The following is a 23,399-nucleotide window of genomic DNA, read 5'->3' as shown; positions in this document are numbered from 1 at the left end:
ACAATTCCCAGGGTGCACCATTTCAGCCCCGCCCACGACGTTGCGTCTCCTAATTCTCGCCAGGGCCCGAGTTCAAACTACAAATCCCAGAAGGCCCTGCAGCACCGCTCGGGTCTCCCGTCTGAGGTCCTTCAGTTTTTAAAGCGTAACTGGGGCCGCGTTGCCCTCTGGGAAGTGTAGTTCCTCGGGGAGCGACCACCACCACCAGCACTATCTCTGAGGCCTGGCTGCTGAAATAAGGCGAGCGAACTGAACTGGCAGCGCTCGAATAACTGGGCCTAACCGGCCACCCGGAAGAGTAACCTGGCTCGGGGCGGCCCTGGAGACGCGCCTGGCTTCGGGGTCGGGCGCTAATGTGGCTCACGTTCTAGGCCTCACCGGGTGAGAAGGTAAACTGGGAGGAAGGCGGCGGTGGCGGACGAGACCAGATGCCACCCTGGAGCGGGGAGTGGGCCAACGGAAAGGGTGAATCCAAGTGGAGATGATAGTGGTGGGAGTGGCGCTCCCATACTGCCAGGTCAGGGAGAGGCGCGCCCCCAAAATGGGGTGGAACACAGGTCTCAGCACAATGAAGAGAGGCGTCCATGTAGTGGGATGGCTTTATGGTTTGGGGCTGATCAATGGGACTTCATCCCATGGCGTCGTCTCCCCTGGCTAGTGGAGGCAGCGCACCTGGCCTTGGACCTGGAGAGTCTGGGGGCGCAGCGGAGCGCTGATTGGAAAGTTAGGCAGGAGTGTTTTACCCGGGGAGCCTGAGAACTGCAGCCGAGCTCGGGAACGATGCCTTTCCCTAACCCCTTCTTAACTGCTGGTGGTTGGAGGAAGTGGAAGGTCTCTAGGGATCGATGTTTGGAGTTTTGGTCAAAGAGAGTCCCAGCAGGAAGGAAACCGTTTTACCCTCGGGCGCTTCTCAGAGGCCCCCCCCCCAACCTTGTCATATTATAAACATGGCGTGGCGTTACACTGGGTAGCGGCTCTTCAGTTCGAATCAAGCCAGAGAAATTGGTGTCCAGCGCCTGGGTCTAGAGTATTGTAAAAGTGGCTCAACTCATAGAAGAATGACCTAAGTAAATTAATTTGAAAAAATAAGTCGGGATAGGGATACAAAACAGAACATATATAATGATCCTATTTTGTAATAAATCATCAGTCTTCCAAATATTATACATGACCTGTATCTATGGATATGGATAGAAAAAAATCAGAATTATACTGTACTCTATAAACTATGAACAGTGGTTATTGATGGATACTGAGATTACACATTAATTTTACTCTTTTCTTTACATCTTTATGTAGCATCTGAATTTGTACAATGAGTGTATTACTTTTTTTTTTCCTTATTTTTCCAGAAGAGTCAGTCACTCGTTGCTCTATGGTGGTGGGTTTACCACCCGCAGATTGACTTGCCAGGAATGATAAAACGATGGTATTCGAGGGGTGGATTTAGTGTGCAGTGTATGTGACGCTAATGCTTTTTTCCTTCTTCCAGGTTGGAAAGAGGCTGTTTTAGCAAGTGTCACGCCATGGTATGTGTTTGTTTTGGTCTATGTCAATCTAGTCTATTATCCTTTATAGTTTGAAATGTCGCCCTTCTCATTATCCGATGGATTTAGGTTGCACTGTATAACTTTTTGGGATCTGATAACTCATGTTGGCTGGTGGATGAGAGGGAGAAAAATATTGCAGTTGCAATACCTTTTTGGCTTTGGATTTGATCGACCTTGCTTTTTACTTTTTGTCAGAGTCATGGTTTTGGGCATATGCTACCTACTATCTGTGTGGGTATGTGTTTGATTATAAAAGAAACTTTCATATATCCTTTGGCTCCTTGTGCATTTCCTGGGACAAAAGCTTGTTAAAATCAAGGTAAGCAAATACACACATTTAATGTTTATTTCAATATTGTTTTTCCCTTCTCAGCTTTTGCCAAGTTTCCGATTAAAGACTGACATTCCTGCATGAACATTTCCCTGTTAAAATGTCCTTGCCTCTTACAGAGGAGCAGAGGAAAAAAATTGAAGAGAATCGGCAAAAGGCTCTGGCCCGTAGAGCTGAGAAATTATTAGCAGGACAGCATCAGAACACAGTCTCGGGCTCCTCCATTGCTGCCAAACCTTCCCAGTCCAAGCAGGGCCCTTCCACACACCTCCACCAGGATCCTTCTAAGTCAGGGAGCCATGGTGTCGTTTTCAAGCAACAGAATCCCAGGAGTTCATCTGATGGTGATCAGAGACCTCAAAATTCCCACAGTTTTCAACTCAGCACCTCAGAGCAGGCAAAGGGGACATGGCAGAGGCAAGAAGAGATGCCCACAGCCTGCCCGAGCCACCGCCCACCAAATCAAGTGACTCTCGCTGGGATCTCCCCTCCCTTGGCAAACAGTCCTCCAGTGGTCTCCAGCGAGCAGCTCTGGGTTTATGGGTTAGAGCAAGGTCAGATTCAGGCTTCGCACAAGACCAAATCGACACCCTTTGTTAACACAACTCATGAGCCTTTGGCCAGAGCAAAGAATTTCCAGGAGACGACAGCTTCTTCCTCTGGACAGCCTCCCAGGGATCCTGAATTAGAGGCCAGGATGGCAAGACCCTCCACCTCTGGGCAGAACGTTTCAGGGAGTGTGATGCCCAGGCCAGAAGAAAGACTACAACAGAAATCAGGGACCCCACTCCACAAAGCAGCAGGCTCCCAGCAGGGAACATGCATAAAAATCGGTGATCGTTTCCAGGTGAAGATTGGGTACAGTGAAGAGCTCATTGCAGTGTTTAAGAGTCTGCCCAGCAGACGTTACGGTAATGAGTCTTCCATCTAGTTCTTCCAGATGTTTTTTCCTACTTCTAGAGTCTCTTTAAATCTAACAGTTTCTCATAAATATGAAGAGAGTGCATTGGCACATTATATCCATCCAGCTGTTAAAACTTTTCTGTTTTATTTAGCTCACATTTCCTTTTATAATAGACGTTCCTTCAAGCAGCTGCCATGCTTGGGGGCTGCCACATGGCCACGTGGAGAATGGCTGAATAGTTCCCCTGCCAGGTGCTTTGTATGCAGTGTAGCACTTAAGCCTAAAACAGTTTTTTGTGAGAAGTAGGTGTTATTTGCATTTTAAAGGCGATGGAGCTGGCTCAGCCAGGTGACATGGCACGCCCAGGTTGGTTCTCCCAGAAGGGCAGAGCCAAAGCATTATCCTCATTTATATTTGCTGTTTGTCCTCTACGGGGATTTTGTACATCAGTAGGGGCTTTTCAGTCAACTGTTTTGAACTTAGCATTCATTCATTCATTTAACAAACCCTTATTGAATGTCCAAGTACAGCTCATACCAGCAGTCATCCACCTTATTGTGGGCAAACCAGGTACTTCTGTTTCATTTCAGATCCTGCCACCAAGACGTGGAACTTCAGCATGACCGACTACGGTGCCCTGAGTAAGTAGGCGTGTGGTCACCCCCTCATGCAGGGGGACGCTGGTATTGAAAAGTTCCTCGAGTAGCAGATACAGTCTAGCTTGTGGTTCAGATGGCTTTGGGGACGCCATCCCAGTGCTCTCCTTCCTTCTCCCCATGGCCAGCCTAATGAGGCAGGTCCTTGGGAGGAGAGCACCGGTCATATTAACAAAAGCTAGCACTTACAGAATGTGCTACATGCTAGGCTGTTCTAAGCCCCTTATCTATGCTAACTCTTTCATTCCTTATAACAGCCATTTTACAGATGGGAAAACTGGGGTCCAGAGAGGCTCTGTAAGTAACATAGGGTCACACAGCCAATCGGTTGTACAACTGGGGTTCAAACCCAAGCCACTGACTTCAGAGTATATGTTCCCACTGGACTGCAGGCTCCAGCCATGCCAGGAAGCTGTGCCGGCCCTGCTCCCAGGAACGGTAACAGTTCAGCAGACAACACAAACCCGAGAGTGCGGAGAGCGGGTGTTGCCCAGGCTGGCTCCAGCCTGTGTCATGTCTGGTGGTGGTCAGGGCCCCTGGGTGTGCACCACTCTGTCTTCTGAGATTTTGTTGACTGTCCTACACCAAGGTTTTTGTCACCTTGTCCTAGTGCCTGAAGCCTGCACCTCTGTTAGAGTCAGCCCTGAGTGTCCCCATCTCCCGCTCTACTCTTCCCTCCCAGCAGCCATTTCTATGCCCTCTCTGTCCCCACCCGGTTCAAAAAGGGAAAAGTGGAGGATGCATGGCGAGGTTACTCCTCCACAGATTTGGGTCACGAGGTGGAATTCTCTGACATCACCAGTACAGTTTCTGGGGGTAATGGGACAGCTCCCTGCAGAACTTCCTGTTTCTCTCCTTGTCCTCTACCTTTTGAAATGTTTGACACTAGGTTTGGGGGAGCTCGCTTCTCCCATTATTTTAATCCATTTATTAGGTGTTGGGGGGAGGAGAGCCAGTGCTCTGGTTAACATTGTAGGTCTTGATACCTGGTGTTGTGTTATTGCTCATGTTAAACCAGTGATTTCCACTGTTACGAAGTTTTTTTCATGTCATGTCAATTTTATTTTTTTTTTTTGCTTTTCTTATACTTTTATATATGTATACAAAAGTAACCTACAGAGACTGTTTAAAAGTCTCTGTTTTGTTTGTTTTGTCCTCTTTTTACTCCTGTCCTCTGACCACAATGCATGGTGACTCAGATGACTAATGCTTTTGCACATTCATGTAGGTTTTCTGTGCAGTATGGTTGTTTTTGGTAATGCTCCACGTATTTTTTTTAACAGTTCATTGGGCACAAGATTCTGTCTATAGCTTTCAGGTGGATTTTGCTGATTAGGAGTTGTTGAGCTCCCATGTATCCTTCTCAATGTTTTGCATACTCAGTCTGCTCTCTACCAAGATATACCCGGAACACTCTCCCAACAACCGTGGATTTGTGCCTTAACCCTTGTTTCTTAATTTTCGGATAGTTGATGATTGCTGTGTCATCTTAGTACATGTTACTTTTTATTAATGCAACATATGAAGACTTTCAGTCTTTCTGTTATTTGTTTGGGTCCTCCTCTGAATTTTGCCTTTTTAACCCTACCACACACCCACTGGAGGTCATGTGGAAAGTATGTCAACGTGCAAAGAGGAGAAACCAGCCATCCTCCCCCACCCCCGTCTGTCCCCACTCACTTAACCGCTGTCAGCATTTTAGTTTTGTTCCTTCCAGCCGTTTTTTCCTATGCATTAACATATACAGTGTTTTCTATATGTAATGTAATCTGTATCTTGCCTTTTTCACTTAATGTTCCTGCATAAAGCACTTTTATTTTAATGGTGCATGTTAAACAGTTAATTCTGGGTGATGAAAATGTGCGTGTCCATTATTGAACCACTTTGACCTCCAAAAAAATGATTTCGTACTTAATAGCGTCTTTTGTCTTTTCCAAAATTTCTTCCAAAAAACAAACTAATGGCTATATAACATTCTCCATTTTAGAATGTGTGATAGGGACTTCCCTGGTGGTCCAGTGGTTAAGACTCCGCCTTGCAATGCAGGGGGCACGGGTTGGATCCCTGGTCAGGGAACTAAGATCCCACATGCTGCACGGTACAACCAAGGAAAAAAAAAAAAAGAATGTGTCATATACTGGGTAAATCATTTTCTTTTTGTTTAATATTCATTTGCTCCTTGTTTCCCCAGTATCAAAGCTGTAAGGAACACCTTGGTCTATAAATTTGTGTTTTTTCAACTTGTGTTAGTTGAGATAGATTCCTAGAAGTTGAATCATTATGCTCACTTTTTAGGGCTCCTGCTGTATATTGCCAAATTGTTTTCCAGAACGTTTTATTCCTATCTGATATCTATTTTTCTAATCCTGCAAGTTCGATAAGTTAAAAATGGCTTTTTATTACTCTGATTGTTTGTGGAGTTGCACGTTTCTCCAGATGTCTATTAGTCATTTTACCCCTTTTGAATTGGTTGCCTAACTTCTTATCTTATATGGTCTTAGTATTTTTTTTTGAAGTATGAGCTCTGTTCATATTTCTTGCAAATATCTTTATTCACTAGTTTTGCCTTTCATTTCAGTTTGTGTTTTTTAACAGTTTAGTTCTATGTCGTCAAATCTATTAATCTATAAAATGCCTCAGTAATAGAGAAGATAAGGGTCAACACTGTACATCTGTGGCCTGATGATCCTGTGTCTCCTTCCTTGTCCTCCCAGCGGTGGACAGAGCAGTGACCTGGGAACAGGGTTAAGGGGGTGATTTCTGGTGTGTTGACTTCCTTCGGTGGCTTCTCTGACATGGCCACAGAAATTATCTGATAAGTTTACTCATCCTGGTGAGATCCCTGTCCCCCCTGTTCATTTCTGAATTCTAAGTTTTTTTAAACTGGGAAACCTACGGAATAGAAGAGTTACATTCAGGAAATCCTGAAATACCTGAAGCCCCAATTAAAGCACACCTGCACACCTTCCGCATCTGCCTACGCTTTTTCTCTCCCGCCTGCCCAGCAAACTTCCTCCTCACCCTGCGCCTGCCCTCCTCCTGTTCCTGCCTTAGCATTCCAGGGCCACCTAAAAGTCGCTCGGGTTGTCACCTCTGTCCTTTTCTTCTTCGGCAGTGAAAGCAGCCCAGCACCTCCAGGCTGTCACCCTGCAGCCTTTGGAAGGGGCCGAGGGCCACGTGGAGTCACCCTCTACCAGCAGCAGCAGCAGAGTTGCAGCCCAGACCTGCCTTCCTGTAGCTCCCTCCCTTGCCTTTGTCAAAGGGCAGTGCATACTCATCTCCCGGGCCCGCTTTGAGGCAGACATCAGCTATTCCGAAGGCCTGATTGCGCTGTTTAAACAGATGGATTCCAGAAAATACGGCAAGTAGTTGGCCTCCGCCTGATTTCCAGGATGCAGAGTGGCCTGTGACCTCAGACTAGGCTGTTTTCCTCTCTTTAAATGTTCAGAAATAACTTTCTTGGTAGAGCCTTTCTAACCTTCTCCTCTTCCTGTAGAAAGATGCTCCCTAAATTGTTCCAGATTGTTGAACACATAGTGGGGCCTGCTCTGTCTTTAAAGGCCTCGCAAAGAGAAGACTTCTTCCCCAGTCACCTGGGCAGTGTCTTCTTGGTAGAAGCAGGTCAGTTCCTGCTTCAGCCACTTAAACCCATTTAGTTTTATTTTGTCCTTAGTAGAGCTTGAAAAATAGGCATTTGCCATAAAAATAAATGCCTCTGGGTAGAGACTAAGCCAGTGGTTTTCAAACTTGAGCGTGCCTCCGAGCCACCTGGAGGGGTGGGTGAATCAGATTGCCGGCCCCCACGCCCAGAATAAAAGCTGGTGCCTGGCTCCCACCCAGAGCTACTGAATTAATCGGCTGGAGGTGGGGCCTGGGCATTGACATTTAAAAAATCTTCAGGTGAGACTGATCATCAGCCAGGATTGAAAACCACCAGCGAAAGCAAAGCAGTTTTGCTTTATTTTTTGTGAGGTTCTTCAAAAGCTGCCGCATCAGCATAGAGAGCAGAAGAATTCTGAACACCTGGGTTTCGTTCTGAGCTTGGGCCGTGTTGTTTTACAAAACAGTGTGGCTTTTATGGATTTGTATTCCCATTCTTGAAATGGTTTTAGTTTTCCTAGGCAAGTAGAAAGCAGACCTTTAAAACCTCCTGCCTTTGAGACATTACGTGCAGGCGGCATATGGAGGAAGCCTCTGTGGAATGACTTGCCCAGTGAGCTTTCATCAAGGTCGGGGTTCCTTCAGGAGCGGGTGATGCTGGCTGTTGCATTTTTATCCCTTAGATGGAGAGAGTTTTGACTGGTGAGAGCAGGCTGGTGAGTAGGGTTTAGGCACAATGTGCAGGGCCCAGCCTCAGTCCAGAGAGCATTGCCTCCCCTGGCCCCGCAGGTGTTCGGCTTCCGCCTGGGGTGGCCCTCAAAAGGCAAGTACCGATGACCTGTGTCTTCTGACCTGTGGCCTTTGAAATCACGCTCCTGACATGCTCTGCTGTTTAGGGAGGAATGAGAACAGGGAAAATACTCACACCCAACCCTGCCCAGGCCCCTAGACATAAAAACACCATCATTGGACTTTTTTTTTTTTTTTTTTTTTTCCATAGCACTTATTCACAGACTTTCCCATTTGCTGCCCTGCCACTGTCGTCAGGATCAAGCTATTGTCAGAAAGGGTCTCCTGCACTGTTCCCACATCAAGAGTAGTCGGTGTGCTTTTGGTCTTTCTGTCAGATTACACCTGGGCCACCTTGCTTCTTTCCTGCAGTGGACTCAAAGTATCCATGATGCCTTTTGCCTGACTGCCTTGCTTCTTCAATGACCAGACAGAGAAGAATTCATTTTTGCTGCCCAGAAAGCACTTACTGAGTTGAAGCTTGCTTGATTTTCTCAGAAGGTCGATTGGTAGGAAAACCTAAGTAATTAGTCAATGTTGGGTACCCAGATGCTCACCCTTCTTAGTTAATATTATGTGTAGTTTATGCTACACCGTACTAATCAGAAGATGGAAGAATAATAATAATTTATCATTGTTTACCTTTTTTTTGAGTGCGTTGTTTGCCAGAAACTCTTTCATAAGCATTTTACATTTAAATTTTATGTAATGCTCACAAGAGCCCTGTGAGGCAGCGGCTATAGGATGCTCCTTTTTCACATGTGGAACTGAGGCACAGGGAAGTTGCATAACTTGCCCAAAGTCACACATCCAGGAAGCAGCAGACCTGGGATTTGAACATAGACCGTTTGACCACACTGACCACAAGTAGCTTGTTTTCCATGTACAACATGGAGCTAATAATGGTGCCCAGCTTATAGCATATTGAGGAACTGATGAGATGGTGCATGTGAGTCTCTTGGCACTGTGCCTGGCTTAAGGTAAGCAGTGAATAAGTGCAAGCTACAATATTATCCCCACCTTGGAGATTCAGAGTGCTTCTGACCGTCCCCAGTCCTGTGTCCCCGTTGCTCCCTTTATCACCACGCTTACAGCCCAGTGCTATCTTCATGTCTGCTTGTCTTTCCTCCCCAAATTTTGTGAAAGTCTCAATTACTGGTGCTCTCGATCTCTGTGTCCTCAGTGCCCAGCACAGGGTCAGCCACATCACCCGAGGTTCCTGGGGGTTTGTGAAAGCAGGGAATGAATGAGTAGGTGTGGTGACATTGCAGGAGGGCAGGGTGTCACGTGTGCCTATTTGTTTCTTGTCATTGCAGATGTCAAGACCAGGAAGTGGAACTTTCTCCTGGAAGAGTACAGTAAACTAAGTGAGCTGACCACCTTGCTTGCTTTATATCATGCTGTTGTTAAGCCTTAATTATGTGCCTTAAATTTAATGTATTTTGAAAGAAGCAGCTCCTTCCTCCCCTCCACCGTGGTAACTTCGCGTGCTTGTGTACAGGACTAGTAAAGGTGAAGTTGGTCTCGGGCAGCCATGTCCCTGTGCTCTGGGACGGCGGCTTTACGGCAGCCCAAGCAGATGCAGGGTCTCATCTTCCATCAGGGTGAGGCGCTACTAGTCAAATTCTTGAGGCCTGTGAAACCTCACACCCATCACAGAAGTATGAGAAGTGAGGGTTTGTGGATTTGGGGAATCAGAGGCAAGCTAGGATCGCTGAGCTTAGATGGAAGCTACTTTGGATTCCCTCTAAGAACAGGCTCTCTCAGCTTACTTCTAGAACCAGATGGTCTGTGAAAGCTGGAGGGCCGTAGTGGTTACAGGCTTCATCATGGGCTGAGCTCTGCCAGAGGCAGAAGCCAAGGCCAGGGTGCATCAGCGTTTAATAAGCGCTTTGGAGTCTCACCAAGGGAAGGGCCATGTGTACAGATGTAACTACAAGAAGGGGAAGCCAGTTTGGGCTTATCATTTTTCTTCTCTGCTCTGCTTGGGTGGGGCAGTGAATGAATTCCAGTATGGCAGAGAAAGGGGGTGGGGTGTGGTCATAGCTCAGCCTGTCCTGGAATACCAGTCTGTTACCCATCTTCCAGACCATCGATATTCTGCAGTGGGTGTGCAGCCGGCACAATGGAGGTTCCTCCTGCCTGACCCCCTGAGAACTTTCTGGTACCAGGGTTCGGCCAGGAGAGACATGCTCCAGCTCAGTGGGGCTGGGAGTGGGGATCCACATCATTGGCTGTCTTGCCCACCAGGCTAGGGCTTTAAGGAAGAGGGTCTCTTCCCTCTGTCTCCTCCTTATGTGACTTCCTATGCAGCGTCAGGTAGGTAATTCAATATTCTGGGTCCCGTGTGTCCCTTCAGTAAAAAATGGGGTGTTTAATCCACATTTGCCCTACTGACAGAAAGTAAATATAAGGGAAGAGCTTTTGATTCCTTGAGGAAAGACTTGCTGCCAACTCGAGGCTAAGTTTGAATACGATGAGTTATTTAGTGTCGGCAACCACTAGCTGGAGCAGGAGGGATGGCTGACGTTGACCTGAGACCCCTTGGGTCTGCTATTTGGAACTCGTGACTTAGAGCAGATTATTTGGCCAAAGCTGAATTTTTGATGAACGGTAGGAGTGAGTTTGTCCCTCTCACCCCTTTGTCTTTCAACCACAGAAAGACATATAAATATGTGAGCTATAAAGGCTTTGACTTTTATGGAGCAACAAAAAGCAGGATATTTACAGCACTAGCACATGAATGTAATGTTGAAAAACCATGACTTGCAACTGACATAGCGTTATATAACGGTTCCAAGTCTTGAGGGCCATAGATTCCTTGAAACCTCTGCTGAAAACAATGGATTCTTCACCCAGAAAAATGCACATAACAGCCCCACGTAAGATTTTGCCTTTGATATTAATAATGCCATGGGTGTAGAGTTAAGAATTCTAGAGTCAAGGGTTCATAGAATATAAGACTGATTCTCCCCATTTCATAGATTGGGAAAAATTTGGACCCAGAGAAGGAAAACAGTTGTTTTCCTTGTCGGGAGCCTTGTTAGGGTCACAATGAAGTCTGACTAAAATTGCAATTTTGAGTTTGTGATGTGACCCAGTAGGAAACTTAGAAGCCCAGGTCTGCGAACTAAGAAGCCGAGGTGAAGAGGTGCTGCAGAACACTGCAGTTCCCAGTTTAGTTCCAATTCCACTGTTAACAGATTGTAAACCTGGGGAATTTGCACCTCTCTCCTCACCCCTAGGTCTCGTATGTGAAATCAGATGATTGACCTGAGCTAGTGACCATGTGCGTATGAAACTAATTAAGAAATGACGGTGGGAACTGAGTGTGGGAGTGCTCACTGCTAACGTGGTGACTACAGTCTCCAGGTCAGGCCAGTCGCAGAGCGATCCTCTTCCCTCTTTTCTAAGTGACTTGCTTCCTCGTGCCCACAGTGAAGTTGGCATAAAGCCTTCTGTTTCCCCCCCACCTGTCAACAGTCCAGAAGTGTTCTTCGTCCCCTCGATGATCTTGTCAGCTGCTATTTGAAAACGTTAACATCTCTCTGTTGTGTGGCCCGGTAGCGTTCTGCCAGAGAGCTATTTTACAGAAACACTTCTCTATGACTCATGAAGCCAGACTGCACATTCCTGTCGTCTTCCAGCACAGGGAAGGGATAGCAGTGAGTCGCTGACAGCGAATAGAGGCTGTCTCAGAAACACACTCAGTTGACTGAACCAGCAGCAGAGGATTTGGGGAGATAGTAGTCGATAGGAAACAGAGTAGAAAGTGGTTTTTGTTCCTCTTGAGTGGCTGAAAGGACATAATGCTTACAAAGCACTGTGTTTCACAGCAGCCGGATCCTTAGCCCTTTCTTAGCTTTCATCAGGTATTTGATTGCTGAAGATCACTAGAATTAAAATGAAAATGGGTTCTGAAAGCACGTGGAGTGCTTAGTCTCTTGAAGTGTGCAGAAATCAGCACGCTCAGATTTAATTTGGAAGCACGCAGTGTATTTCTGCATCAGTATGGGCACTCTTTTATATTAAGCCATCAACCTTACCTGCTTTCTTATCATGGTGATTCTATTCATGCAAACTGTTTCCAGAAATAACTGATACCTATATTTAGGGAAAGAGAGAGATGGATTTAAATATACTGAAAAGGCAAAAGGCAATTTAAGGTGGCGGTAGACGGCTCAGCCCTCCATATTCACATCAGTATTTGCGATTGCCAATTGACGGCGGTGGCAGAAGACTTTTCGAATACCTTGTGACCATATGGAGCAGAGAACTGACAACCTTAGAATTTCAAGTAGTATCGGGTAGAAGTGAAATAGACGCAAGTTCTCTATTTGATTCCTTCTCCTGGATTCCTGGAGAACTCAGCCCCTTGGTGGGTTACTGTGACTATCTCAGGGTGCCCCGAAAAGGTAAAAGGTAGAGAGCAGTCAGGGATCTGTAAACAGTGGTCACTCTCCTGACTCTGCTCGTGAGATTTTTCAAAGGAAATGTTGAAAGGGAAGAACATCTTGAAAGCTACAACTGTAGGACGGCAGGCTGTGATCAGAAGTTTAATGATAATTCTACTACCAGGGATTTCTAGGTCTATCCTCTTTTCTCTAACTTTTGAATTTTTAACTTGTCTTCTCCTGCCGTCCCCCGCCCCCCAGAATTATGTTTTATTTATATCTCTGGGTTTTTTCTTCTTTTTCTGTTTCTCTATTGAATAAAGGGCTTTTTTTTTTCCTCTTAATTTTAAAATCAGGTGAAGCTAAATTCCTTCAAAGAGAAAAATCAGTGAAATTGATTTTCTTTTATTTCCATGTCGGTCCAAGTTCGTTTATTTTTCCCACCTGGGTTAAAGACTCTGACTGGAAGAGATTTCCCCATCCATTATATTGGGGTCTGGAACCAGCACACATGGACGGAAAGTAAAGACCCCTAAATATAAGCTTTAATTGAAAGAGAGTCATGGTCACCCTTAGTAATAGTTTAGACTCTAAGCTTAGCGGGGGTCGGTAAACTTTTTTTGTAAAGGGCCAGATAGTAAACATTTTAGGCTTCGTGGGCCATGCGGTCTCTGTCCCAGCGACTCAGGTCCACCGTTACGGCATGAAAGCAGTAAACGACAGTCCATAAACTAATAGGCACCACTGTGTTCCAGTGAAACTTTATTTACCAGAACAGGTAATAGACTGTTTTTCCCACAGGCCTTAGCTTGCCGATACCTGTAAAACTCACCTCTCTCAAGAGGAGCTGCTTATTCTCTTATGGAAAAGGTCAGAAGTGTGCAGGGCCATGTGCATTGTTGTCAGTTGGTGGCCTTTGTTTGGACTCTGCCCTTTGTTGTTGTTTGTAAATAGCACTACTGTCCTACTGATCTTTCTTGGAAATACCTAACGGCTTCTCTGCATAGACCACGGTGCTTCCTTGCCTGGTGACAGCATATAGCTTAAAGTTCTCCATCTTCTCAAACACTGAAACCAAAATAAAACATAAGGAGAATGGAAACAAGACAAGATTTATTCATTTTAGGCCTTGCTTTTCCTGGGCTGATTTTTGAAGAATATGGGTCCTTATTTATTGAATGGGAATACTAAGATAATTTTTTAAATGACTTGAGGTTAAAAATAGGTAGGTCGCAAGAACACTTTAGTTCTTTCCGGTGTTTGTGTAGTGTAGTGAAGATCAATTTCGCATTACTGAGTGCCCTCTTGTTTGCAGACACTAGGAATAGAGAGGGAAAACTGGTTCTCTGCCATGCATCTGTCTGCACCCAGTTTTCTCTCCAGTTACTTTTCGGAGAAGATGGCATGCAGCAGAATTCCAGCCATTGAACTTTGTATCTCAAAGCCCCTTCTTTTTCCCCCAGAAATCTTGGACATTAACACTCCACTTCACACACCTCTGTTCTCCTTTCTAGTGGAAAGGGTGCGCTGCCTTCCACAAGTTCAGCTGGATCCTCTGCCCAAGACCCTCACCCTGGCTTTCGCCGCTCAGCTCCAGAAGACGTCTCTGTGTCCCGTGGCAGACATCCCCGAGGCAGACCTGTCCAAAGTGGATTCCAAGCTGGTGTCGAGCCTGCTGCCCTTTCAGAGAGCTGGAGTCAAGTAGGTTCTTCATCTGTCTTCCTCTTGCTCTCTCCTGCTCAGATTTATATCGCTCACCACGGACTGGCTTCAGATGCTCCCTCTTGCACGATGCTCGTCTTTCGCAGCCGTCTAGAGGCATCTGGGTATTAGCATTAAACAGCCCAGGTGCACTGTCACCAAAGCCTGATTGTACCCACTGATTTCAAATTCCGTAAGTTAATTAGGACTCTGTATTGCAAGTGTACAGAAACCCAACTCAAAGTAGTGTAAGAAAAGAGATTTCTCATTGCATGTAATAGAAAGCCCAGGGTCTCTAAAGAGCTCATCAGGACTCTGTACCCCTCTCAGCTCTGCTTTCTTCTTAGTTTGCTTTGTTCTCAGCCAGGTGCTCCTCAAGTGTGGCAGCGGGGGCAGCCAGGGGCTTCCGTTTTGCACCCATCGGTCTGCAGCCCAGCGGAAGCAACTCTTTTCTAGTGGGTCCCACACCGAATATCTGAAATTTGGTGCTGACGCTTGAACTGGTCAGTCCCTATGTCCTGGGGGGCTCGGAGGTCTTACTGGTAAGACCAGGTGACAGGCCCATCCCTGGAGCGAAAGGGTAGGGGCTGCCTCACCCCAATTACTTGGACTGAGAGTGTAAGGTGGTGGTTTTCCAAAGGAAAGTGCTCTTACTATATTGACGGAAAGAAAAAAAGATAAGCCCGTGTCCTGACCTGTCCCTTTTTCTGCAGTTTCTTAGGAGAAACAAAATGACAGGTTTGCCCCAAGTAGAAAGATGGGAGGTGGAGGAGAGGGCAGAGGCTCCATGTAGAAATAATAAGAGCTAGATCTGATGTCAGGTCGTGTGGTTGGAGATAGAGCCCCATGCAAAGGAAGGACCTACACTGTCAATGGACATGGCCCACAAAGGCAGCCTGCCCGCGTGCAGCCCACTTGTGGTGGTTTGGTTAAAGCTTGGCTGCTGTCTCTGTAGGATTTTGTTCTCCGGGTACAGTTTGGGCACAGTGGGACCTCACTGCATCCCCACGGTCCCAGCTCTGCCCACACCCTTTTCTTCCTTTGCCTTCCAGCTGCCACCTCTCTTAGATAACGCACTTTGCCGTTTCTTTCATCTGTTGGGATGTCCTTTGGGCCTTGTTTTACCCAGGCTCAAGGTGGGTTTTCCCTTTCATCTTTCTTCCTCCGTCTCCTTCATTAATGCTGAGAGAGGTTGCCCACCCCCAGCTCCTGGGCAGCCCCCATCTTCAGAATCCAGGTTCTTCATGGCTCCCCTGGAGATCCCTGGGCACATGCGGTGCACGCTGAGAGGTGGTGGGTGCGAGGCACCCCAGGGTATGTACATCAGAGCCAGAGCACAGCCAGCTGTTTCTATCTTTTTCTCCATGGCTCTGAAACTGCTAATGGTACTTGCAGCCTTTCTTCAAAACTGCATTAATTCCAGATTTTAACTTTCATTCCCTGAAGTGGAGGAGTTTGGTATTAAGGGAAGGGCTGTCAATTCCATGTTTTTGTTTTGTTTTTTACATAAGTACTACAACTGGAAACTCAGTTAAATGTACGGAGCAAAATCTCTTAGACATCAGCCTGCTCTAATATCTAAACGGTTCCTTTTAATAGAGGAGTGAGTTGAGACCAAGGAGGACAGTCCTCTGTCTAACGCTGCTCAGTTTCCAAAAGTGGAATTGGGGCTGAAATTCCATCTTCTGATGATGAGTGCAGCGTTTTTTGTGTAAAACCAAACTACGGCACTCAGCTGTGCGATTGTCTCTCTATTATCCAGGCGACATCTTTGTTCTCAGTTGTGATCACTTTGTTCCTTAGTTGGACTACCTTGAGGCAGAGTAAAAGGAAAGGCTATGAAATTCAAGCGTCTGTTCTGCTTTGGGAATGACCAGGTGGATGAAGCCATGCAAACATTGTAAATGGTTGCGACGCCTCGGAGGCTGAAACGAAAGGCCCTCCCTGGTTTGTTGCATAGGTGCCCCTGGCGATCCTGACCACCAGTTTTGTAAATCAGAAAGTAATGTAAAAAAATAGGTCTTTTACAACTTGTCTGTCTGCATGCGTCTGTCTGAGGTGATCCCGGAAATGGTCCGGAAGATTTCACCAAGGTCGGCAGGACAAGGGGAGGGTGGGCTCCCTCCGCCCCCATTGCAGGAGTCTGGTGGCCACAGCCAAGGGGGAGGGGAGGGGACACCACCTCTCACCGGGTGGGCCGTGTGGCAGCTGGGAGGACAGAGAAGTGCCAGGACCACGACAGGACACTCGTTGTCTGCTGAGCCTGGGTGTCCTGGGTTCACGCCCCCCGCAGACCCGCTGCTCACTTTCCCACCTTCGTTGGGCACTGGCTTCTGAAGGGCGGAAACGCCGTTTCCAGGCAATTCAGAAAGGCCGTGTGCAGCCCGGAATTCTTGTGGGCCATAGCCGCTGCTGGTCAGAAGAGGGGCCGTTCTCTGTCTTTTCTGGGTGAGAAGGAAAGGAGAAGAGCTAGTCGACTGGCTTATCATCAGGTTCCTGAGCCAATGATCAGTTCTTCGGGAATTCCGATGAAAGAGGAGTGGCGTTTGCAGCAGGCCAGGCATCTGGCACTGGGGACCCTTTTAGCTTTTCTCTGATTCATATGCCAGTCGAGCAAGTCACCATCACTGTTTGTGTCTTGGTTATTTTTCTCCTTTGGGGGAATAATTGTTATAAGGGAAGCACTTCCCCAGCACTTACGACGGCACCAAGCGCTGTTTTAAGTGCTTTAAACATCACGAGCCCCCGTAACACTCTCTGGGGTAGGCCTCGTCGTTATTCCACGTTACAGCGGAGGCACGAGGAGGTCAGATAACTTGCGTAAAGGCACACGGCTCCCAGGTGGTGGAATTGGGATTCCAACCCAGGCCAGTCGGGCTCCGAAGGAGTAGAATAATAATTCCATGCTTTATTCACAAACTGTAAGCAAGGGCTGCTGCCCTGGAGGGCTTGGGGACCCTGGAGGCTGCTAGGTAATGAGACACGTGGCTGAGGTCGGTGCTGCTCTTAGACAAACACTCTTGCTCCATCCTTCTCTCGGGCCATCCTCCTTTTCTCCAACGTTTTCTGTCTTTGCCAGCTTTATGGGTACAGAGTCCTCTCTGATCTTGAGAAAGCCATTTTTCCACCCCACCGTCTCTTCCTTCTTCCCTTCCCGGCAGATCCCTCATGTGATAAGCGTGCCCCTCCCAGCCCCTCGTTAGGGACTGTTTCCCACACTCTTCCTTTATATCCCCTGGGCCTCGCCTGCGCTGGGCAGAGGGTGACTTCTCTTACTGGAAACTCCCTCCCTCGGCTTCCACGACCTAATTGTCTTCTAGAGCTTCTCCCTCCCCTTCAACTACATTTCACGTTGTCCCTGTTTGTAGTCTTTCCTTGATTATTATTACTCTGCCCCGCGTTTGGCCCCTGGCTTCCCTCTCGGCGGAGCAGGTCTCTTGCAAGCCGGTAGCCCACACCGAGCAGCCATGTGGCTTCACGCGGCGGCTCGATGGCGGGTTAACCGACGCCCTGGGAAGCGCGCCGTGCTCTGTCCTGACCGTGTCTGCTTTCAGTTTTGCCATAGCGAAAAGAGGCCGCCTGCTGCTTGCTGATGACATGGGCCTGGGGAAGACCATCCAAGCCATCTGCATAGCCGCCTATTACCGGAAGGAGTGGCCGCTCCTGGTGGTGGTACCGTCCTCTGTGCGCTTCACCTGGGAGCAGGTCAGCTCTCCTGGTGCCGTGAGTTTAACGAGGAAGCCTTTCCTCAGTGTCAGAGTCATCAAATGACAGTTTGGGGACAGGACCTGGGGAGCTTGAAAGATCTGTCTCAGCTGGAGGAGGAAGGGAGCCTGCTGAGGCCAGGCTCCTGGGTTTCTGAGTTAGAATCAGGCTAGGCCTTTAGGGAGGAAGGGCAAGGCCTTACCAAGCTCAGACTTGCTTCCGTCTGTCAGTAGACGCTTCCTGAGCACCTCCGGTGCCCCTGCAAAGAACACCTTTCACCTCTACCCCACTTAAGTTTCAAAATAGTTTTACTTCCTTTATTTCCCTTAATCCTTAAACAGCTGTGTTCAGCAGACACAAGATATTAACCCCACTGACAGATGAGAAAACTGCCTCTCCAAGAGGTTAAGCACCGTGCTTGCTGCTAGCGAGGAACGTTCCAGGGCCTTGAGGTCGCGCCTCCTGTCGTTGGGCTCAGGGCCCACACCGGTAGCGGGTGGTGTGGGCAGGATGTTCACAGTCTACCGGGCACCTTTATGGCAGAAAAACCTGACATGACCATTGTATTATCACTCAGCTGTGAGCTTTGTCTCCCATAAATCCGGGGATCAGAGTGGTCCCATGAAATGAATGAAACTCTACGTAAGCAAACGTGGTGAGGATGGAAGACGTGGTTCATCGTCCGTAGCTTTTCCCAGCTTCGTGCTGCTCGAGGTGGCTGTCGGCTTCCTCATGCCGAGGCTGTTACTAAGCCCCCGTGAGCTGCTCCTGGGGAAGAGGCAGCTGTGCCTGCAGCCACGGGGCCTGACGCCCAGACATGCCCTTCCAACCCAGGAGAAAGCAAAACTTAAAAAAAGTGCATATCGGGGCTTCCCTGGTGGCGCAGTGGTTGAGAGTCCGCCTGCCGATGCAGGGGACACGGGTTCGTGCCCCGGTCCGGGAAGATCCCACATGCCGCGGAGCGGCTGGGCCCGTGAGCCATGGCCGCTGAGCCTGCACGACCGGAGCCTGTGCTCCGCAACGGGAGAGGCCACAACAGAGAGAGGCCCGCGTACAGCAAAAAAAAAAAAAAAAAAAAAGTGCATATCGAAACAGTACCTCACTCACTTCTTGTGCTCGTGATCTGAACTGTGCCAGAGCCTCTAGGAACTAACAGTTCAACACACGTTAGATTCCCACAGCACCCTCGGAAATTCTAGGCAAGAATAGATGGTCAGTGGCTTATAAGCAGGACAGAGCCTGGCCTCGCGCTCCCGGAATCAGAATGGTGTCAGCCCAGGCTCACTGGGAGCACCCAGACCCCTGGCCAATGACAGAGGGACCTGGTGGCTGTCCACTGGCTCCAGGTACTGGCTTTGGCTAGAGATGGCAAGATTTCTGGGGAAAGGAGGTGCCTTTGTAGAAAGCACTGAACATTTTCATCATCGTCAGTGCCTTTGGTGTACCAGGCTCTGCTAAAAATTCCTTTATAAAATTCCTCTTTAAAAGAGTTGCATTCTTTCCTCACAGAAACTTGTCATCTTGCTAGAGGTCACAGAAGTGGAATCCACAGACACCCCAAAGCGACTGCTCACAAGGGCTTGCTTACCGAGGAGAGAAGTGTCCCGTTAGTGGAAAGTGAAGGGGTGTGGGTGGGTGGGAGGAACAGGGAGGCGACGGTTGTTCGTGGGGACAAGGTTATGCTGAATGCAGGAGGGCGGGAAGGGGAAGAGACCGAGTTTGTCTTCAGCGGGCGTTAACGTTGGTCCGCGTGGAGAGAGGCGGTGGGTGGGTTAGCAGGGCCACAGCTGGCACCTGCCAGGCTGAATCACCACTTGGGTTTTGTTCTCTCCTGTCACCCCCAGGCCTTTCGTCAGTGGCTGCCGTCTCTGAGCCCAGACCACATCAACGTCGTGGTGACTGGGAAGGACCGCCTGACAGCTGGCTTGGTCAACATTGTCAGTTTCGATCTTCTGAGCAAGTTAGAGAAGCAGCTAAAACCCCCTTTTAGAGTTGTCATCATTGTAAGTGACTTGGCAGGGTGCTTAAGTACTTTATCTCTGGGGAAGCTTTCTGCTCGAAAGAGCGTCCATATCTGTAATCTCATGGGGCCCCACTAGGTGTCTAGGAGAGTAGAAATCACTGACTTTGTTTTGTAGGGAAGTGATCTTTCATTTCTCTCAAATAGCGCTTCTCGACCCTGGCTACATGTTAGGATCTTCTGGGGCAGGGGCGGGCGCTTTTTGAAAAATTGTGGTTTACTAGGTCTGTTCTGGGGCTTTCTAGCCCACCTCTCCCCACGGGGGGTCACGTTGGAGGCGAGCACGTGAACCCCCGACAGCCCGGGGCTCTGGGAGCTACAGCCTGGACAGCATGGACCTGTGCCGCCATCTGGTGCCCTCCTGTCGGCGTGACTCAGACGTGCAGTTCAAACAGTTAATAGATTTTCTTCCAGATGATATAAGGACACTCCCTTCCTACCAAAGAAAAGCACTTTTTACCCTAGTTGTTTTTTTTTTTTAAAGGAGGCTTTAGAGTTTAGAGTCCTGCTCCCAGATGTGATGGTACATCTTTTAGCTGCCGCTTTCCTTCTTCTAACTCCTTTCGTACTCCAGAAGGAAAGTCTAGAGATGCTGGCTTCCGGCCTCCTCTGTCAGTACCCAGTGTGTCTACATGGCTCACAAACACAGCCCTGAAAACGTGTGAGTCTCTCGCATCCCCACTCCCGTCCAGCCAGCTACCACCCCTAGTCCAGGTGACAGACGTCCCGGGGCGAAGCCTGCGGTGGATGGTTTCCAGGGGAAGCTTATCCTCGCTTTTCCTCTTGGCAGAACAGGGAAACCCAGTGCCTCCGGGTAACACGAAAGGTTTTTTATTCAAACGCGTGACTTGAAAAAGCCAGTGGTGTTTTCCTCCTCTAAAAATAGGATTCTCTACCTACAGTGGCCTCCCAGATCTTGCTGCGCATCTTGTCTAGTGCACATCTCATCTAGAAGGAGCTAAAGAAAGGGCTTTTAGAAAACTCTTTGAGGACCTCTGAGTTACTCACGTCAACAAGACTGCAGTGGGGACTCTGCCTCGGGTTTCCCGGCAGCGGGCTGACTGCGAGGGAGGCGCCTTCGTCCATTGGCTCAGCTAGCCAGAGGTCGCAGGCAGCTCTGTGCCCTGCCCAGGGCTGTGTGCCGCGGGTGTGGAGGGAGCGGTCAGCCCCTGGTCTCCGGGGAGCCGCAGTCCAGTAAGACAGACCGACACACACGCAGATCGTTACAGTCCGTTCCAGGGCCTTCGGAGACGCGGTAGCCAGAGCCTGTGGGAGCTCAGGGAAAGCGGGGGAGAAGGCGTGGGCTGGGCCGCAGAGCCTTGAGTCTTCAGCACACGGCGTTAGTGCTGTGCAGGGGGGTGGTGCAATCTTACAAGCCAGCAGAGCACCTTTCAGGAGTTTGTCCCGTGCCGCGTGCGAGGTGGGCAGGGCAGGGGAGTCGCCAGCCCCACTTTGCAAGTGGAAAACTGTCCCTGAGAGATGAAGCGACTTGCTCACAATGTCATAGAGAAGATGCCCCAGAGCCTGGTCCTTGCCCAGGCCCCCAGCCGTCTCCTTGAAGGAGAAAGCACTAAGAGAGGCAGCCTCAGTGTGACGCTGTACCAGGGTCAAGCTTGACGTGGGCTCTCTCTCCGTCTGCTCAGGATTTGGCCTTGTTCACTTACGTGACTGTTTCTTTTCAGGATGAATCTCACTTCCTCAAAAACATTAAGACTGCCCGCTGTCGTGCAGCTGTGCCCCTCCTCAAGGTGAGAGCTGCTGAGGACGGGCTCCGTGCCTGAGCCCACTCGGCACTGAGATCTGCTGTATTTTGCTCGGGCTGGACTGGTGTCCAAGGGGAGCAGGGGCCGCAAGTCCAGGGCTGCAGGCCGTGGATGTGACTTAGCATTAACTCAGGGCATCTCTACTTAGGACTTTGGTACCAGATTCGTTTTTCTTCCTAACATCCTGCTGAGGAACTAGTGGTCAGTGCAGTCGTCTGTCTCTCAAAGATGAAGACCTGTTGAAGGACACAGGCCAGGTGGGAACTCACTCTGGACTGTCCTCGGGCTCCCCCTGGACAAGGCAGAGGGACAGCCTCCAGCAGCGGGTCCTCTAAACAGCCCAGGAGGAGCTGCCTGTCTTCCACGTGGCTTGCGAGGCAAAGCTCTCATGGTGCACACTCAGAACCAGGCCGTGGGCATCAGCAAGACGCGCCACAAAGCGCGGAGGCCTGCTTTATAGATAAGATGATAGCCTTTTCTGGGGCTGCCCCAAGGCTGTTGTGTTAGCAGGAAGGTCAGCCGTCCACACCCTTTTCTGGGGTGGTCTAACATATGCTGACCCTTTGGCTGCCTGAGTCCTGGTTTCAGAGCAGAAGAGGTGTGGGTGTGTGTGTGTCTGTGTGTGTGTGTCCAGCACAGCTTTGAATCTTTATCCAAAGGCATTGTATTCTGACCTGCAGTATAAGCTCTGTGCTTTGTGTGGTACACACTGCAGTGTCTATATTTTGTGTCCCAGCCCCTCCATCCCCAACAGAGGGAAGGCCCCCAACTTTCCTTCCATCTATTTGGGGTGAGCTTTTTCCTACTTCAGGGAAAAAAGTTGTACAATTAGAAAAGTAGTCTTTTCTCTCGTAACAAGGTAGAAATATCTCACAGGTGACTTTGGGGGAATCTCCTTTGGTTTGTATGAACTGAGCAAACGAAAGCGCATGTTATGTTCATCTTGGGCTCTTGGGTTGCACCTGATTTTTAAAACTGCAGCTTTTATTGCTTAAAAGAAGCTTTAAGTTGTACCCAAGCTAGGGAAGACAAATATGCTAAATGTTGGTGAAACTTAATAGCATTTGAAAATTAATTTTTTCCAACTCCCCACAAAACACAGTTGAGTGTCTGCTCATTTCAAGTTGGTTTTGTGTTCGGAGTAACAGGTAATATGATAACATCTTCCAAAGCAGGATTATGTCATTCCCTCCAAACCTAAAGGTCCTTTACTTAAAAACCTTGATTCTCTGCCCAAATTACCTATAAATGTTTATAGGTTGAGAGCCATTTATGGACACACTTAAATGTTTTTCCCAAAGTGGTGGCCCTTCTTTTGGGGAATTTTCATATGTTTTCTTTTGAAAAATGTTAATAGACCCTGGTACTGTGGTTCCAATTTTACAGCCATAACTGAAATTAAATCTGTATACCCCTGATTGTTTAGACAAAAGAAACTGCACAGTAGATAGATGATATCATTAAAGATATAATAGGAAAGCTTCTTAGCAACTGTCTTGTTAATGCACTCATTGCCTGGTCAGGCAGCTGGACTTAAATATTGGTTTCTGAAATATGTGCTTCTGAGTCAGACCGTTCAAAGCAGTGTCTGCGTTTTTCAGATCTTGGGTATATTTCAGAGTGACACATTTAAAACAAAATTTTAACCGCTAACTAGTATGTATTACTCTGCATTGGCCGTAGAACTGGGATGAATTAATGTTTCAAAACAGGACCCGTGAATATAGCCTGTTCATGGGTGTCTGGAAGCCACTGTCATCCATGACATTGACTTCACGTGTGCTGGACTGTTGAGGAGGATGAGGCATCCTGTGTTATTCTGATCATCAGACCTCCCACCTCTCTGCTGTATTTCCGTCGAGACCAGAGTTCCTCAACCTTGGCACTGTTGACATTTGGGGCTGGATAATTCGTTGTTATCCACAGGGCTGTCCTGGGCATCGTAGGACATTTAGCTGCATCCTTGGCCTCTACTCACTGAATGCC

At 48.3% G+C, this 23,399-nt stretch overlaps 1 protein-coding gene across 4 annotated transcripts in view; it reads left to right on the top strand.

The window, feature by feature from the left end:
* Positions 1-201: 201 nt before the first annotated feature.
* The window catches only part of SMARCAL1 (SNF2 related chromatin remodeling annealing helicase 1), a 52,983-nt gene continuing 29,785 nt past the window's right edge, over positions 202-23,399 (top strand). The window contains exons 1-11 of one of the 4 annotated variants that reach the window (XM_082658575.1): positions 202-381; positions 1,493-1,529; positions 1,924-2,792; positions 3,376-3,426; positions 6,557-6,802; positions 9,147-9,197; positions 13,026-13,094; positions 13,739-13,925; positions 17,480-17,630; positions 19,475-19,633; positions 21,333-21,398. In XM_082658575.1, the coding sequence (XP_082514701.1) occupies positions 1,982-2,792; positions 3,376-3,426; positions 6,557-6,802; positions 9,147-9,197; positions 13,026-13,094; positions 13,739-13,925; positions 17,480-17,630; positions 19,475-19,633; positions 21,333-21,398 (1,791 nt within the window). In that variant the 5' untranslated portion in view covers positions 202-381; positions 1,493-1,529; positions 1,924-1,981. Of the gene's footprint in view, positions 466-1,492; positions 1,530-1,923; positions 2,793-3,375; positions 3,427-6,556; positions 6,803-9,146; positions 9,198-13,025; positions 13,095-13,738; positions 13,926-17,479; positions 17,631-19,474; positions 19,634-21,332; positions 21,399-23,399 lie in introns of all 4 variants that reach the window. The other 3 variants (XM_082658573.1, XM_082658574.1, XM_082658576.1) reach the window with 3 other exon arrangements.

This window comes from Grampus griseus (assembly GCF_964374135.1).
Source record: "Grampus griseus genome assembly, chromosome: 7".
NCBI lineage: Eukaryota > Metazoa > Chordata > Mammalia > Artiodactyla > Delphinidae > Grampus > Grampus griseus.
This window is presented reverse-complemented; position numbering and strand designations above follow the sequence as displayed.